This window comes from Pinus tabuliformis, chromosome 6, assembly GCF_031772625.1.
Source record: "Pinus tabuliformis cultivar Carrire ecotype Pingquan chromosome 6, CPIR1, whole genome shotgun sequence".
NCBI lineage: Eukaryota > Viridiplantae > Streptophyta > Pinopsida > Pinales > Pinaceae > Pinus > Pinus tabuliformis.
The window spans coordinates 327,064,691-327,082,953 of record NC_142292.1 but is presented as its reverse complement, the minus strand read 5'-3'; the positions used below and the strand labels follow the sequence as shown (position 1 = coordinate 327,082,953).

At 39.6% G+C, this 18,263-nt stretch overlaps 1 protein-coding gene across 1 annotated transcript; it reads right to left on the bottom strand.

The window, feature by feature from the left end:
• Window positions 1-16,360: 16,360 nt before the first annotated feature.
• On the bottom strand, window positions 16,361-16,771 carry LOC149258633 (uncharacterized). The gene has a single exon (XM_089426386.1). It carries the CDS (start codon window positions 16,769-16,771, stop codon window positions 16,361-16,363), a length of 411 nt encoding a protein of 136 aa, XP_089282512.1.
• Window positions 16,772-18,263: the final 1,492 nt, after the last annotated feature.

Genomic DNA, 18,263 nt, shown 5'->3' with positions numbered 1-18,263 from the left:
TTCTGTGAGCTGATTGCATAACATGACTCATGCCAAAGGTGCATTTCTCCAAGTTGGCACATAGTTTATGTTGTCATAGGGTTTGAAGGACTTTTTGAATGTGTTGAAAGTACTCTTCCCAATTTTTGTTGGCGATGAGGATGTTGTCCTAATAAACAAACACGAATGAGTTGGTGAAGGGTTGTAAGATACCATCCATCATCCTCATAAAAGTAGCAGGGACATTTGTCAAGCAAAAGTGCATGAATAACCATTCAAAAATTCATTCCTTGGATTTGAAGGCTGTCTTCCATACATCTATGGGCTCTATTGGAACTTGGTGATAGTTATACTTCATATTTATCTTGTTGAAACACTTGACACCCTTAAGCTGGTCCATAAGATCATCAACCCATGGGATTTGATACATGTTCTTGAAAGTGATTTTTTTTAGTGCTTGATAATCAATGCAGAGCCTCCAGTCCCATCCTTCTTATGTGAAAGTACAATTGGGTCCCACAAGGTGAGGAACTTGGTCGGATGTGCCCTTTTTTAAACAACTCCTGGATCTGCTACTGGATATCTTCATTTTCCATAATAGATCAGTGATATATTAACCCATTGGGTAGGGGTTCTCTAGGAGTAAGATCGATCGAATGCTCGACCTAACAGTGTAAGGGTACCCCTATGGGTGATGAGAATATATCCCTATATTGTTCCATAACCTTATCCACCTGCTTATGTTGCGTGGAGGAACCCTTCCCCAGGGCCATGGATGTGGCCACGATCTTCCCCTTACTTTGAGATCGAATTAGAAAGAAGAAAAAAATATGGGTTTGGGAGATGATCTTATTGCATTTATTATCAGAGATCAAAGAGATGGTAGTAGGAGGGGCTACCTCTGGTATCTTGTATAACTTATTTCCGAAATTAATAATAATAGTGCAAGGCCTAAACTCATACACATCATGATGCTTCCAAAAGTATGGTTGGCCTAATAATACATCACAAACTTAAAGAGGAGTAACATCACACAATACCTCATCTATGAAGGGTTTGGTGTTTTAGGGAAGGTGACACTATTGGTTGACGTGAATATATCGTCCGTGGTGAAGCCAATCAATGGTGTACGACTGCAGGTGTGGTGTGGTCGGTAGGCCCAACCACTTCATGACCTCTGCTAAAATGAGGTTATTTTGGATCCTTTTTGTCGATAATGAATTGCAATGGAGAATCCCTTCACCCACATCTGTGAGTGGAAGAGATGCTCCACCTCCTATGGATCTTCGGGCTCAATCTTCTAGATCTTGATGGTGGCAATGGTGGTGTTGGGATTCACATAAATAATATGCTTCCCTTTATAATTTCCCTTTTCGGTTTCTAACTCAGAGTTAGAACATGCATTTTACTCAAAAGCCTTCATTTTAGCCACAAATGATTGCTTGGCTTGACACTCACTTGTGTTGTGAGTGGTGAATTTGTGGAGCTCACACCACTTTCATATGTCCTTCTTTGTCTAGTGATCGGATGGATAAAAAATATGCTCAAATTTCAAAGTTGTCGAAATGGATTGAAACAAGCATGAATGCATAGAGCTCGTTGTTTTGAATCTAGCACAATTCGTTTAATGAAAAATGGACACCATATGCTCCCAGAAATGCGTTCTGATTAGTTTTGGACACAACTAAATTTTAAAAAGGCAGTGTTCGGGGTTGCCCAGTTAACATTCCGTACAGCTGACTGGACCTACTGCGAAATGGTTGAATTTGATTAGAGGTTGATTGGTTGAGGTGGACTAACCATAGGCTGCCATGTGGCACCTTGGTGGTCACCAAAATTTTGTTAAGGTCGAAATTACACCTCCTAAGGATTTGAACACATGACCTTATTCAAACTAATAGAGGCCCTCACCACCGCGCTACTTTATTACTTATTTAAACAATGTAATTCGATTGTATTTAAAGTTGAGTTATGGTGCATTTGGGGAGGGGGCCAGCCCAAGGTCCCATGCAACCTCCATAAGACTAAGTCGCAGGGGCCAGCCCAGGTTCATATGACCCCAATGAGACTGAGGGTGCAGAGGAGACAAAGGCCAGACATGGGCCCCCAAAACTCGACCCCCACCATGGTCTCATGGGTGCCACGTGACTGATATTTTCAGAATAAGGGGCTAATGTTGAATTTAATGATACTACAAATTGTGCTGGCGGTTAGCTAAATTGTTGCTCTGTTAGCAATTTTTTGGGCGGATTTGTAGGACAGTTAGCAGACAGGTGTGTTTTGTAGAACGAATAACAATAAAACTTGAGGAGATCATAAATTTCTCAGTTTTTGGTCTTTTTGGGAGCAGAAAGAGGCTAGACAGGGGTTGTTGATAGCTATGAAGCCATTGGAGTTATTATTAAATCCATTTTAGCATTGTAATTTGATGTAATCACTATTTTTATGAGCATAATGATATAGGCCCAAGTATTGGAAGTTGGACTAGGAGACGTAGCCCAAGAGGGGTTAACTCCTTCATCACTTGTTGTTTTGTGTTTACTGTTATGGTGGTATTATCTGCAATATTCTACAATTTCTAACATTTAAATTCATGTTTATGTGTTTATGAATTTGACGTAAGAGCCTTAAAAACTCAAATTTAATCACTTGCAATTTTACATAAACATCAAGCAATTTCATATACAGAATAATCTTTGTGGTGTCGTTCTTTGCTTGCGAGTTTAGTGGGTTGTATTGGCTCACCATGCCTTAGATTTATCCTTTGTTTTGCAGTTTTGGGACACTCTTGCCTTGCTTCCGATTCACAAATCCAAAGTCGTGTTTCTTTTGTTAAAATTTTTGTTCAATCTTGGTAGCATATCAGTATGTTTCACTAAGCGAGGAGATGTTCAAGAACTCCATTTCTTCCTAAATGTATTTATGCATACAATCGTGGTACTTGAGCAACATATTTTCCTCAGAGTCTTTGATACCCAAATTTGTATGTAGAGTTTGAAAAAAAATTGCGAGCTCATGCACATCTTGGTCCCTTTGTTGTTGTAGTGTGGTCCACTATATGTACTTGTCCCCATAGCTCCCCATGGGGTAATGTTGTTCCTTAAAAACATCTCCGAAAGAGTTCCAAAAGGGGGTGACTGTAAATAGAGAGGTTCCTCAACCCTTTTCTCACAATAAGTTTCCCACTAGTTCTTGACACGGGGAGCAACCTTAAGTAGTGCAAAAGTAATCTTCTCCCTATAAGATAAAGTATGGACCGAAAAGTAACCTTCCAACAGATTCAACCATTTATCTACAACATCTGCATGTATTATACCTTCAAATATAGGGATATCGAAGTTTAATTGTACCTTGAAGGGTGCAGTACCTCCGAAGTGATTGTTGGATGAAGATGGTCATCAGTGGGCATCCGCTGAAGCATATGGGAAAAGTTGTCCATCATTACATTTCTTTGTTGCTCGAGGGCTTGTTCAAGCAATATTTTGAAAGGATCTCCTACTCCCTTGTCTTTCTTTTCTTCTTCCATGGGAATTCGTCGAGGTTGGTGAGGCCGATCTTGCAAAGGTTAAACCAATTCGAGTCCTAAATCCTTATACCCCTACCTCATTGTGGACATGCATAGAAAAGTAGAGAAAGAACATACCACTATGATACCAATGATCTAGATTTATGAAGGAGCAAAATGAAATAGAATTAGAAAAAAAACACATAGACACAACGAAAACAAAACTTCAATTCTAACAAAGTAATGAAAATTGTTTACATGCAGAATGGAAATAAACCAGCTCAGACGATGGTAGCTTATCTTTGAAAAGAGATGTGGTGGTTTCATGCCTTCTGAATTGTGTTACAATGAGGATCGAAGGCCTATCTAATTTTGAGAAACAATGGAAAACCTTAAACATCCAAAAAAATAACCCTAGGATATGAACCACCAAAAGTTAGAAATATCTGTCCGAGGACTACAAATTTCATTTGCAAAACCATACCTCAAGCTACAAGTTTGCCTATTTTCCAAAAAAATGTCATTTAGGGCCTCAAAATGGCTCTTGACTTTGAGGACCCGATAAACTACCAAAAATAGTAAATTGTGCTTCAATTAAGGAAACATAAAGTAACAATGTCGAGGGTCCAAGTGGAATAGGTGGGTGGCCACTAAAATCCACTTGGATCAGAGCCATAACTAGAGCACATCATAGAACCATGCTTATAAACATCACAACCAAAATATTCACCATGACAAATCAACCATCGAATCAACATAATAACAAGTATAAGTGCTCATAGATAATAATTGGAAAATAATTCTTATTAACTTTATGAAAAATCCAACCAAGTTAGGGACTTCCATGTACCACTCGATCATAGATTGGGCTGAACCAAATCTTTCTTTCAGCCAATCACCCCTGTGCCATATTCCAAGCATGCATGTGGGATCGCATGGGATAAATCAAGACATAATCAACTAGGGACTCCAGAGGTTAAACCACCTCCACCCTCAAGCTATGGTGATCTGATCTAAACCACTCCCAAGATCACAAAACCAAACCGAGCTTGGATGCCTTGTAATTTCTTCACCATAACTTGAGGAATTTTCTTATCTTTACCCACCTGTTGAGGGTTTCCTAGAGAAAATAATTTCAACCGCCAACCCTTGGGAATATTCCTAAGACCACCTCACCCGGTTCCAAAATCTTCGAGTAATCCAAAGCTCAACCAAGAATGAATCCCATCACACCATGGGTATCTAAGAAATGGTAAGACAAGGTTGAAATGAATGTCAAACCAAGAAAAACCCATGCCAATGACAACAAATGAACCATATATATATATATATATATATATATATATACCATCCACTTGATGAGCCATTAACTCTCAGCAATTTTCTCATCTCCTGGGCTTTGTTACTTGGCCCATTTCAAATGTGTGCTTATTGTTTGCTCTAGGGTTGGTCCTCTGGGCTAACCCGTTTGTGGGCCCACACATATGCACCAAAGGTGTAATGTCCTATTGTCGTTGCGACAACAAACCTCCAAAGTGTATGCCTATGTGAATTTTGGAGCCTACATCAAATGTCGTTTCAATCCTCTTAATGTCGTCATTTTGTTTGATTTGCTACCCATTTGTTTTCTCCTAGTGTCGCATCCTCCTAAGTCAATGTTTCATAAGCATCATCATTTAACCATTAGAAGCACTTAAGTTAGTTAGTCCATGGTTGGGCGAACTCATTATCTTTCTTAATGTGAAAAATTGCCTTCTTGCCATTCACACACTTGAAAAACACTCAAAATCACAAAAAAAGCAAACCAAAGTGAGAAAATCACTCAGAAAAGCAAAAGTGCACTCCAAGTTAATGAAGACATGCGCTCAACTTGAGCGCACTCCTTCGATCATAATAAGTACGCCCTCCTTGAGCGCACTCTTTCGAGTAGAAGAAGTGTGCCCTTCTTGAGTGAACTCCTTCATGCTGAGAAAATGCACCTTGCTTGAGCACACTCCTTCATGTCGAAGACGTGCTCTCTTCCTGAGTGCATGCATGAGAAACTTGTTGCATGTGGGTGCACTCCCAGAAAATAGGAGCCCACTTAAATTACCTTAACTAATCCTTTCACCCATAGACAAGTGGTGCTCATGCATGAATCAATTTTTCATGTTATCTTCTTTAAATAAACTCAGTTAATCACTCATTTACACAATCATTCCATCTGAGTAGGGCGCATACCTGGGAATTTAGAGACTATTCATATACCAATTCTACAAGTAATTTTTGCATGTCGAATCTTTTCATTGCCTTTCATGATTTCAATGTCGTTCTTACTTTTCTTATTATCGTTCCTTCATTTTTCAATTTGTTTGTTGGCGTTTATGCTCAATCTTCATGCTGCAAGTGTTAATCTGTTGTCGCATGCAAAAACTCTTCACATTCTTCAACCCTTTCATATTCCACCGTGAATGTGACAACAATTATATAACCTTGTAGATCTTTCTTCACCTCATCTTAATCATCAAATCCTGTTGTTTAAACTTGTTCCTGAGCTTCCAATAGGTAGAGTGAAATTCTTGAGCTCGAAGCTCGATCAGTCTCAAAAATTGCGCCTAGAATGATCAAGTATTCCTCTTGAGCACACTTTTTCACCACGAATAATTTTTCCCTCCCTTGAGTGCATCACGAAGACATGAAGCATCTTCCTTCGACCCTTTAGAGTATGCCCTCCTTGCCTTTGAGTGCATGAGCACATTGTGAAGGCCTAAAGGCTGGTTAACCCATTCCTTCATCCCTTTAGAGTGTGATAGTGCGCCCTCCATTTCTCCTTGAGCACATGAGTGCATGGTGAAGGCCCAAAGACCCAATAACTCACCCCTTCTACCCTTCGGAGTATGCCAGTGCGCCCTTGATGATTTTCTCCACTTGCTTGAGTGCTTGAGCGCACTGCAAAGCCCTGATGACCCCTCACACTCTTTCATGCTTTGAAAGTGTGCCCTCCTAGTTTGCATGTCCATTTTCTCATGCATGCAAGTTGTTTTATGATGCCGTTCATAGATTTTCCTATCCAGTTATGTGTGATGGATCTTTGTACTTGATTTACAAGTATTTTTGCATAAGTAGGTTTCCTTAAGCTAATATTGTCATTATGAGTGTGTTTCCACAAACAGGTGTTCATGCTACAAGTATTGTCACCCTGTCGCCTTGTAAAGTGGCCTCCAAATAACTCTCAGAAGCAAGCATTGATGAACCTATCGAAGCTACAAAGCAAAACATTCCCATATATGAAAACACTGAGTGCTTTATTGATAAGACTACACTGGTCACATGGAGTAAGATATACAACACATTCATGTAGGAAAATTTTGTTGAGGACTTAGAATATGTGCATGCAAGCATCAACATCAAGAAGTCGAGGATGCGTAGGATCACATGCAAATTTCCAGTCATGGCATGTGCAGAGATGATTGAATGGACCATTACACATATGGATGACTCTCACCTTGTGCTTCATTGTGAGAGTGGCATTCAGCTCGCCACCTATGATGATGAAGACACGCAAACATATTACAAGATGCTCAAGCCCACATAATATGCAAACACTAACTTCTAACATAGATGGGCCAATATTAACTTGAGCAACATTATTAGATCCGGGTGTCGAGATCCTACCAAGTTTTGCCATCACCCATATGCAGTCTATCTGACAAAGATTCTCAGAGATGTATATTAGTAATTCATATCCATGTATTGTCAGTTGTATGGGTGCAATAACGCTAAGGTGTTCGAGGAGAGTTGGATATATACACTCAATATGGTGGTGAAATGCGATCGAGATTTCAATTGGGTGGATATATTATCATATGCGTTGCAACGTTAGGTGGGGTAGGCAAAAGCATCTTTGAGGGCGAACCAAGCACCCTAATTCTACATGTCCGCATTTCTCTTATATGGAATCTGTGCACAGTATGTGTTCACAAAATGCATACAACACATGAACGACTTGCATGCACATAATCAATTCCATTCAAGCTTATGTAATCAAGCAAACTACAGGCAATCAAGAAGCAACAATACATAATCAAGTTGTCAAAGACATTTCTACATCAACATCCAATCAAGCTGTCATCTACATCAACAATTTTTTGCAGCAATTCAACAACAATTTTTTGGAAATTGCACTTGCACCATTTTTTAATAAGCTCAATACAAAACTGTAACTTGCAAATCATAATTTGTAAGTTGGATTGTAATCAAAGTCAAATTAAGTTGAATTGTAAGGGTGCATTCTCGGTTGAAACCAACACGCATGCTTTGAATTGATAGGGAATCAATTAAACCAAGTGAATCCATTGTTTTTTAACTGAGTCATTCAAATCATTATAAGCATTTCTCTTGGGTGCATTTTCAATAGTATTCAACACCCTTCTTTTGATCAATGAAGAGGGTGAGTTCAAGCAAGTGCAAATCTCACAAACATCAAGCGAGCCTAAAACTGATTGAAGCAAGCATCAAGCGAGCGTGAAAGCAAGCAAGTGTGAGTTCAAACAATCAATTGTTAAAACAAGTTCAAGCGAGCGTGCAACAATCAACCAAACATCAAGCGAGCAAGTTCTAAAAATCCAGCAAGTATTAAAAGCAAGCGAGCGTGAGTTCCAACAAGTTCACATGGCGAAAAGCATTCAGTTGTTAAAGATTCTTAACAATTTGATCCTCTCAACTGTTGAACACATGCTACAAATCAAGAAATCAACTCTTGTTGATATTTCAATGAATCTACAACAAGCACATGAAACAATTGAGTTCCTTCAACTGGAGTCACAACTTCATAGATATGAGTTGCAACAGAAGAGTGATGTTTCCAAGTCTTTCATCTATACAGAGGAAGATAAAGATGTTGATTCCAAGTCACTGATCCAACCAACTTCAAGTGTCCAAGTGGTCCTTGATCCAGTTCAACTTTCTTCCAAACCAATCATCAAGCCATGGGAAGAATTCTAAGGTAACAGAAATCGACAAGGCTTAGGATATGTAAAAGATGATGCCAAATTGCATATCCCATATTATTCAAGGCCCATTCAGTTTGTCAGTGCAGAGTTTCTTGCACAAATCACATCAGCTAGTTCTGAGAAACTTGAAGACAAACATAAATACACACAAACTGAAGTTGCAGACAAACAGAAATGCACACAAACTGAAGTTGCAGTCAAACCAAAATGCCTTCATTGTCAAAGATCCAATCATTTGGAAGATTAGTGTTTTGATCTCCATCCTTATCACCATTGTGGCAAATCAAATCATTCATCAACACAATGCAGCAAACAACAACAAACAAGCATATTGAAGATCGATTATTCATGGATTGATCCCTGGGAATGGTCATCCACGGTCAGAAGATTGTATAGGTTTTAGAATTTAATTCACTCACACATATTGCAGCCAACAGTAAAAATGAAGATGGTACTCTCGTGTAGTTGAACGGTTGAGTACACCAGTGAAACACTCCTACACCTGAAGGGGGAGAGTTCAGAAATAATTTGCAGAAGATTGACTCTCCTTTCAGCTGACAAAGGGGTGAAGACGTCAACGAAATTGACAATGGTTGTCAGACTGAAAGTCTCGAAAACATCAGTGAAGCAGCTAGTGGGCATTTTCATCAGTGAGTGAGCATCAACAAATTCGCCAATGGGCGATCGACAAAAAAGTCAGTAGTGAGCATTTTTCAAACACAACAAAAGCAACAGTGAGTTTTTTTTCAACGTCATCAGCCAGTGGGTGTTCATCATATTTTGTCAGTGGACACATGATGTTGATTTCAAGCAAAGGATAGATGGATCCTTTTTCAGCTTGGCACGTGATGGAGTTGTCAAGCGACATTCAGAGATGAATCAGACATGCAATTGACTCATGGTCTCTTCATATTGTAGTTTCTTCAGCATCCAGCTTTGGCGGTTTTTCAGGCAAAGGTTTTTTGAGGATCAACAGTTTTAGCATGAGAACTTGGAAGATGGTTCCTGGTTCTTAATTTGGACTTATCATTGAGGGGGGGAATGTTAGCCTCACTCTCACATTAAAAAAAATTATAAGTCCAAATAATTAAATTAATTAAAATCAAGAAACTTGGATTTAATCCTACCTTTCTAGATTGAGTTTGTTCCTCATGGTTATGAGTCAGTTTAGGCTTAGTTGGTTGAGAGATTCTCTCCAACTAGTTAGGCTCCTAGATTAGTGTGTTGTTGAGATATTTTCTCAACCAAGTTTGTTCAAGATAGATGCACTATCTTGATACAACTTCCACATGTATTTATATGTATCATAAACATTATTTTAATAATGAAAATGAAATTCATGAGAATGAGAGACTACAGGAAAGTCTCTCATGCCTTTTCCGCTATGTCTGGTTTTTTTATATGTCTAATATTTATTTTATGAGTGTGAGTGTTATTATTAGTGTGTTAATTTTCTTCAAGGTTTGTGTAGGTGATGCCCTCATATAAATTTATCAATTTTCAAGTGTGGTAATTTATAGGTTGCACACCATTTCTTTGATAAAAAATTTATACAGAATTTGCTATTATGGAGTGCCATTATTGCAGGATATTAAATGCATGTGGGTGGAATGGAATCTCTCACACTTTTATACAGAATGGAACAGGCAAGTGTGAAGCCAGATTAAATCACTATCACTGGTGTCATGTTTTCTTGCAGTCGTGTAGGTATTTTAAATGAGGGTTGGTTGCATTTCAAATGCATGAGAAGATAAATGCATAATTCCCATGGTGGATCATTATACAAGCATAGTTGCTCTACTTGGGCATGTTGGATAATTAGATGATGCATGTGCTATTATTATCGTGTTAAGTTATGGTATGTTTTATGCTTATAACAGTTTACTTATCTTTCTTATTATTATCCACAGATTAGCAATCACATATACATAAAGTAAAGTGCAGATAGAACATTAAACGATCGACAGAAAACAAGCCAAGACAAGAGACACAAGATGTGGCAACTAGCCAGGGATAAACCCCAATGTGGGGAAACCCTTTGATCAAATCTTCGTTTATCTTCAATAATTCAGCAGAGAGAAATAGTACATAAATCCGATTCACATCAGCAACGGCAAACCCTAGATCAACCAAACTAGGGCAGACAATATCTTGCAAACCGACCGTCGGATCGGCTTGATTCCTTCACCAAAAAATGCGGCCTTCAGAAGAGATCCACATGGCCTACAACGCAGTTCTGAGGAGGGAGTCTTTTGGTCAACGCTAGTCAAACTTTGGTTTTGCAGTTGCTGCCCCAAAACCGCGTCCTTCCTTCCACATGTGTGAGAGATAGTCTCTTTTCTACGCAGTAGAGAAGAGACTATTTTCTGCGCAGGAGTGAGAGAAAGATGTGATGAAATGAGTGAGTGAAAATGAGGAAAATTCCTCATGTATTTATACGCAACTGTTGATGTTTGAATAGATGCGACTATTGGGCTTCTGAGCCTATTGGGCTTCTATGAGGTTAAAATAGTCACAATATGTTTACCTTGTTGGTATACCAATCCAATCTCTCTTGCAACCCCACCATAGATGAACACTAAACCAAGATTAGTAGTTAACCTAGTGGCTTCCCTTTGTCTTTCCTACTTCCCCCACCCTGGTCCTAGTTGCCTTCGTAAACCAAGTGGTGACTTCACTCCCTTCCTCCTCCATCCTCATAATGAGGGCATGGACTTTTGTGTGGTGGTGCTACTTTACTCTAACCGCTACTCCACAACAAAAAACATATTTCACTATCAAAAATTTAGAACAAAAACAAAATGTATTTTCAAAGAAAATATAGCTTGCATCATAAGTGGAAGTACAAAATGATTAAATGAAGTGAAACAAAACAATATGTGATAACTTAAGTTTTACAAGGTAGATAGAAAATATTAATGGCTTGCGTGGGTTTGAAGCTATGGAATTTCTTTTGCATGTTCATAAAAGAAATTGGTAAGCCCCAAGAAAATGTGTTTCTTGTCTATTATTTGTAAATATTAAGAATTTATGTGAACTAAGAGTTGCTTGAAGAAAGGGATAAACCAATATACAAAGAAATTAAAGCCTAAGTGAAACATGGACAAGACAACAATTAAATTTCCACTTAGACCATGAACGCTGCAAAACCAGAAATCATGTGTATCACTTGGATACTATTATTTGAGCAGATTTCTCCCATTGAATATATTTCATCAAAACACAACACATAAAAAAATATACGAGGAAAAATTATAAAATAGGAAAATACATTCCTAGCTTCAATGAGACAATAAAAGATCCTAAAAACATACCAAGAAACGATGACATAAAGCCACAACAAAGTTTTTCACAAAACCTATACATGAGATATTAGGCATAATTTGAACGTGTATACCAAGGAAATGGAGGTCCTCTACTAGAGATGCTTCTGCAATAAGTCAAAAAGCGAGAGTAAGCTACAAATTGTAACTCTCTTTAGTCTATTGTGCCTAGTTCTTCTTAGCCTCAACACTTTGCCTGATATCATCATATTTCCATTCCTATTCATAAAATGTTTTGAGGAAGGAAGAATTAACAACATTCAAAGACAAGATGGGATAATAGTTAATAAGGGGGAAAACCCAAGAATAGAGTCTATCTGCAAAGCTGCTTCCACTAGACTCCCTCTATTGCCCCGTGGATGACAGATCCATAACTATTACTCCCACTTGAGTTCCTATCACGATGCCAAGCATTAACCTCGTGAAGACTGTACCCACCAAGGATATTCACATGGTCCATGGGTGAATCACTTTACATATTTCTATGAGCATCACCTGATGCACATAATTCTAAGTGAATCATTCGAGCCCATGAGAGATTTTTCATCAGCTAATGATCCTCTTGGGGAATAGAACATAGATAAATGACTTTGTATAAACAATTAATCCCAAAAAACTCTACAAGAGGCTTTGGGTCTGATTCCAAGGTAATTGTAGGTTTATCCTATACCTGGTTAAAACATCTTGTTTTCTTTCTGGGAATGGGACAAGTTTTTCCATACAAGTTTTCATATAACTTCAAACAAGTTTTGAGATCCTATGCAGAAAAAGAGCATTTCAATGTGGGGCATGGGTGTCTTCTATTTCAATAAACAAACTTATCACAAGACCCTATCTAAGAAGGATTGATTTGCAGGCAAAGAAAAACACAAGTGAAAAGGGGAAGACACCCACCTTTCTTCCTCCTCACTATACATCACTAGACCTAGTAGTGGGCCATTGGAGCCACTCTTTGCTCCTCAAAGAACTAACTGAAACTCTTTATGCTTTATGGAAGAATCTAAGATGAAAATTCCTTGCACATACAATGAGGGGGTATATATAGCCAAGGGTGATGCTTGAACCCTATGACTCTTGGACTACCCTCATGATTGTTCAACTTCCTATGAATTTTCAAGTGACATGACTCTTCATATTCATGTGTGTCCATTGGACTTCCACTTTACATTACATTCTATTTACATTAGATATGGCCCATAATAGTGATGTGGCCTTTGACAACCCATGACACGACCTGACATGACACTGCTGACATGGACTAGCATGTTGAGGTGGCAATGTTAAGTCGTTATTATTTTTGAGTGATAGATGTGTTCTTGGATGTGCTCTCTCTTCTCCTCCACATAGGTTGATAATGCAGGGTATTCAATGATCTTTGGTCTTGAGAGGTGGTTGCATATGTGCTCCCTTTTCTTGTACTTGATAAGCTTCTTTGTCCATCCAACTGTAAGTGAGTCTTCTATCATGTTCACTCCTTCTTCATCTCCTTCATCGTCTTGCCATGATATAACAATGTACCTATTCCTGCAACTCATCATGACGAGACGACATAAAATCCAAAACCCTCCTAGTATAAGATGATGCATTGTTATCCATGGACTGGGCTAGGGATAGGTAACAAGCTGGAAAGAGGGCCCAATAATTGTGCATTGTGCAATTCCTGGTGACAAGGAGGGAGACTAGTTATTGAGACTGCGCAGAGCGCAACTTAAGCTTGGTTGAGGAACTCCTGAGCACAATCTTCACTGTCAGGAAAACTTGTGCAGAGGCCACGAGGAGACAGGATTGCACAGCTAAGACCATCAATTGTTCCTACAAGGTGGGACCCTGGGAGGAAGGTCTGTGCAGTTTGCAGAGGCAAGGCAAGACTGGGAAATAGAGGGACCTAGGAGGATAGATCTGTGTAGTTCTTGGGATGAGTAAGTCCCGACAAAGGGAGGACACTAGGAGACAGTTCTGCGCAGTTCTGGGAGGCAAGGCAGGCTTGGGTCTCTGCGCATTGCGGGGTTCCAACAGGCAAGGAGGAAGCTTGATGATTGATCTTGCAAAATGTGTAGTTCATGTTAAGCTTGAAGAAGCTACTACGTAATTTTGGGAGGAAGGTAGTCTGCTCAACTCTGGAATTGCGCAATGCAACTGCCTCAGGGGACAGTGACTGTGCATTGCACAGTTCCAGGCAACAGGGTTGCATCACTGAGGGTTGAGACTGCATAGTGTGCAGTTTAGTCGGGGTCTGGTGAACGAGAGTTGTTCGGTCGAGAGGATTTTCGGAAAAATGGCTGTGTGGGAGGTAGTTGAACTTGCGAGGAACTTGAAATTGTGATCACACACTTAGCATATTTCGAAGACACGACAACAAATACCATCGGATCAACAAGACAAAGCATTACCCTCTGTGAGATTGTCTAGAACAAAAAGCGACAAGCGCGACACTAGAGATAGACCCTAGGACGACTGTGATGACACTTGTGCGAAAATACTTAAAACTTTGTGTATGAGTGTGACCGATGTTTACATAGCTAGGACAATTGAAACACACAAAGACAAACCTTCAAAAACACGAGAAAATGACCACAAGCATGGTAAAACAATCAAACATTCCAAAAGACGACAGCTGTCCAAACAAGCAAAAGGGGTGAAAAGACTCTAAGAGAGCTCATGAAATGAGCTCAAGTGTTTGCAACCATAAAAGGAAAAACCATGGAAGGCTCCAAAATTTAAGTGCAAGCCAAAATTTTGGAGGGTGTTGCAGCCGCTACAACAGTTGGCAACACACTAATTGAATACCAACTTCTCTGTCTTGGTTCATTTTAGTGCAGGGCCTTGGTCCTTCAGGGAGTATTGATTCATTGCGAATATTACTTTGGTTTCTCCACTTACCCCATGACAGACATGGTTCCCTTGATACCTTCTTAGTTGAACACAACATAATTCATCCAGATCACAGTGTTTCAGACTGGGAAGGGTAGTTTAGCTTGCAAGCTTATGATTTTTAGAGTATTCTTTTCATCTATGGTTTTTCTCTGTTGCCAGTAGGCCTAGACAATACCCTAGCGGAGTCATGCAGGAACACAATCATTACTCCACTGCCAGCGAGCCTAGACAATATCCTGATGGAGTTGTCTGCTTCACCTCTCCATGCAGGAAGCCTTTTTCTTCTTTTGTCTTTGTTATTTTAAAGAGAACTATGCATAGGCACTTATTTATTTTTAGGGTAGAAGAGGGATCCCGACTTATTAAGAGCAGAAGAGGTTGTTTCTTTAGAGAAGTATATAAAGACCTATGATCTAGGTTTTCTCGTTTAGATTTTCCCCTTCTCCGTTTCTACTAGTTGGATGAGCTTGAAAACACCAAAGAAAAAAATTGAGTATGGGCATGAGGTTCCCAGATTGGACACAGGTTCATGGTTGGACAAAAACTCTCCTTACAGATGGATCATATTTTCCGTCAGGACTTTATTGGCCAAAATTTACAACCAAATATAAAGAAGTCAGACACAGGAGTTGTAGTGTCACAAGACTCTTTGAACTTTAGCGACACACACACTTGGAAGCTGAAATGCAGTAAGTCACAAAACTTATTTACATAAGCAAACAACAGGAAACCAAAACAAAGTGAAACAACAAACAATAAAAAAAGACTATGTACATAGTGCGGGGCACGACACCAGATTTAATTGAAAATAAAATTTTAAGTCTTGGCCATTGGCAGGAAGAGTGTCAATCTTCCCGTCAAGTGATTGAAGACGATATGTGTATTGTCAAATCTTCTCATGGACAGTGTAAGGACCAATCCACATGGATTGAAACTTAGTGTGCTTTCCTTTTCCTCGTGAGCTTTGTCCCACTTTAAGACTAAGTCACCCACACTGAAGCTAGTCTTCCCTGCATAGTTTATGTCAAACCATCTCTTGATACAGTTCTGATGGAGTGAATTTTTTTCTTTTTCTTTCAGAATTTCTTCCTGTAACTTGTGTAAAGTGTCCATCCTACACAAAACTAAAAGGCACGGCTTCCCCTGGGATTCTTGGGACAACTGGAGAGAAGGCAAGTAAATGTTCAAAAGGAGGATGGCTTCCTTTCCATACACCAGGAAGTAAGGGGAAGTATTCAAAGAAGGCTTAGATGTGACTCAGTCAGCCCATAAAGCATTCACCAGAGCAAAGTGTTAGTTGTGTTTCTCATAGAATATGGTCTTTTTAATGATGCGAATGAGGTTCTTATTTGTGGATTCGACAAGACCATTCCCCTGTGGATAATAGTTAGCATAATTCTTCAATACAACACCATTTTGCAATGAAAACTCATAAATATTTAATGAAGAAAAGTACATTGCTTTGTCAAAACAAGTGGCGTAGGAACGTCAAACCTGGAAATGATATTCTGTTGTAGGAAGTTGATGACTTCCTGATTGTTCACTTGTTTCAATGGAACTGCCTCTGTCCACCGCGTGAAATAATATGTAGCAGTCAAAATATAGTGGTGTTGCTTTGATGAATGTGGGAAAATTTCCCTAATGATATCCAAGCCCCACTGTTGGAATGGTTCTTCCACTGTAACAAGCTACAGCGGGGCTGCTGACTTCCGATTTCTGTCGGCACACTTTTGACAGACCAGACACTTGCGGCTGTAAGCATGCACATCCTTGAATAATGTAGGCCAGTAGAAACTGGCCCGCATGACCTTGTGTGCTGTGGTGTTACCCGCAAAGTGTCCCTTGGCTGGTCCATCATGGAGATCAAATACAACCTTATCTGAATCTTGTGCCTCTAGGCACTTGAGAAATACGTCATTATGGTGCTTTCTGTATAGCACCCCATGCACTAGTTGGTATGGTATAACTTTGAGTCGGAGTGCGCTCTTCTGACGCAAAGAGAAATGAGAGGCAACAGTGCCATGCTCGAGGTACCAACACACATATTTGTACCAAGAGTTTCTGTTTGAATTGGGAGATGCTTGCTCAACATTGTACATTTTTATTTCTTACTCCCATCCTACGAGCTCTTCTTCTACCTCTTGTGCATGAAATCCTTCCGCTGCTAACATACAAAGACCATGAACCTTGATGGTGTGAACTGATTTAATGTAAAGATCGTACTCTTGTAGTCTTGTCATCCAGTTCGCCCTTCTCTCACCCAGCTCTTGTTGAACAAGAAGTGATCTAACTGCTAGGTGTGGCACAAAGACAATGAAATGGTTTTTCAATAAATAGGGTCTGAAGTGTTTCACCACTTTGTATACCGCATAACCTTGTTTGTCATGGCAGGTTAGTTGAGCTCTGGTCCTTGCAGGCTCGTGCTCATGAAGGAGATGGGTCGCTCATTGTTCAACTCATCCTTTTGAGTGAGTACAACAACGAGAGAAGTGTCGGAAGTGAAAGTGTAGAGCAAGAAATATTTGTTGAAGTCTGGGTTGTATAGTATTGGTGCTTATGCTATTGCTTGTTTTATATGGGCAAATGCATCCTTTTTCCTTTTTCCCCAACTATAGATTGCATCCTTCTTGATCATCTCCTGTATAGGCTTGACGATCTGAGCATAGTTGGAGATGAACTTTATGAGGAAGTTGATCTTCCCCAAGAAAGACTACATGGATTTCTTGTTTACGGGGTGGGGAATCTGTGTGATGGTCCAAACTCTGTCTGGATCTACCTTGATCCCACTTTTGGCAATAATGTGTCCAAGCATGTTACCCTCAGACATTACAAATATGCTCTTCTTGGGATTCAAGGATATCCCGTATTTCCAGCATCGCCCAATTTTTTTCTTGAGATGGTGTAGGTAGTCTGACCTTTGTCTTGAGAACACTGTTACATCATCAAGGTATACTACTACACTATGTTCGATAACCCCATGGAAAATGATGTCCATTACACGTTGAAAAGTTGCACCTGCATTAACCAGCCCAAATGACATTTTGTGAAATGCGAACGTACCCCAATTAGTACGGAATGTAGCTTTAAGTTTGTCAAGGTCTACTACAAGAACCTGGTTATAACCAGAAAAATCGTCAAGAAAAGAAAACATCTCTGCTCCAAATACTGTCTGCAATATGTGCTCCATGGACGGCACTGGGTAGTTGTCCTTGTCTGAGGTGCGATTGAGGTTGCATAAATCTATACATAGGTGGGTCTCCTAGGATTTCTTCTTGACAAGGATTAAGTTAGATACCGATGTCAAATGTCGGACTTTATAGATGATCCAAGCATCCAAAATTTGGTCAGTTCTTTCTGTATAAGGGGCTCAAGTGTTGGATGAACTTTCCTTAATTTCTGCTGAAAAGGCTTGCCCCTTTTTGATCGGCATAACGTGGTGGATAATTCGTGTCATATGTCTTAAGATCATCGTACGCCCACACGAATACATCACGGTACTGCTTGAAGAGGCGAATAAAAGCTTACCGCTGTTGTGGTGTACAACAAGTACCGAGATTCACATACTTTAGATCTTCTTTTGTTCCCAGATTG

Coding starts and splice junctions, on each gene's coding strand:
- LOC149258633 (XM_089426386.1), bottom strand. CDS start 16,771: ATGTACAATGTTGAGCAAGCATCTCCCAATTCAAACAGAAACTCTTGG.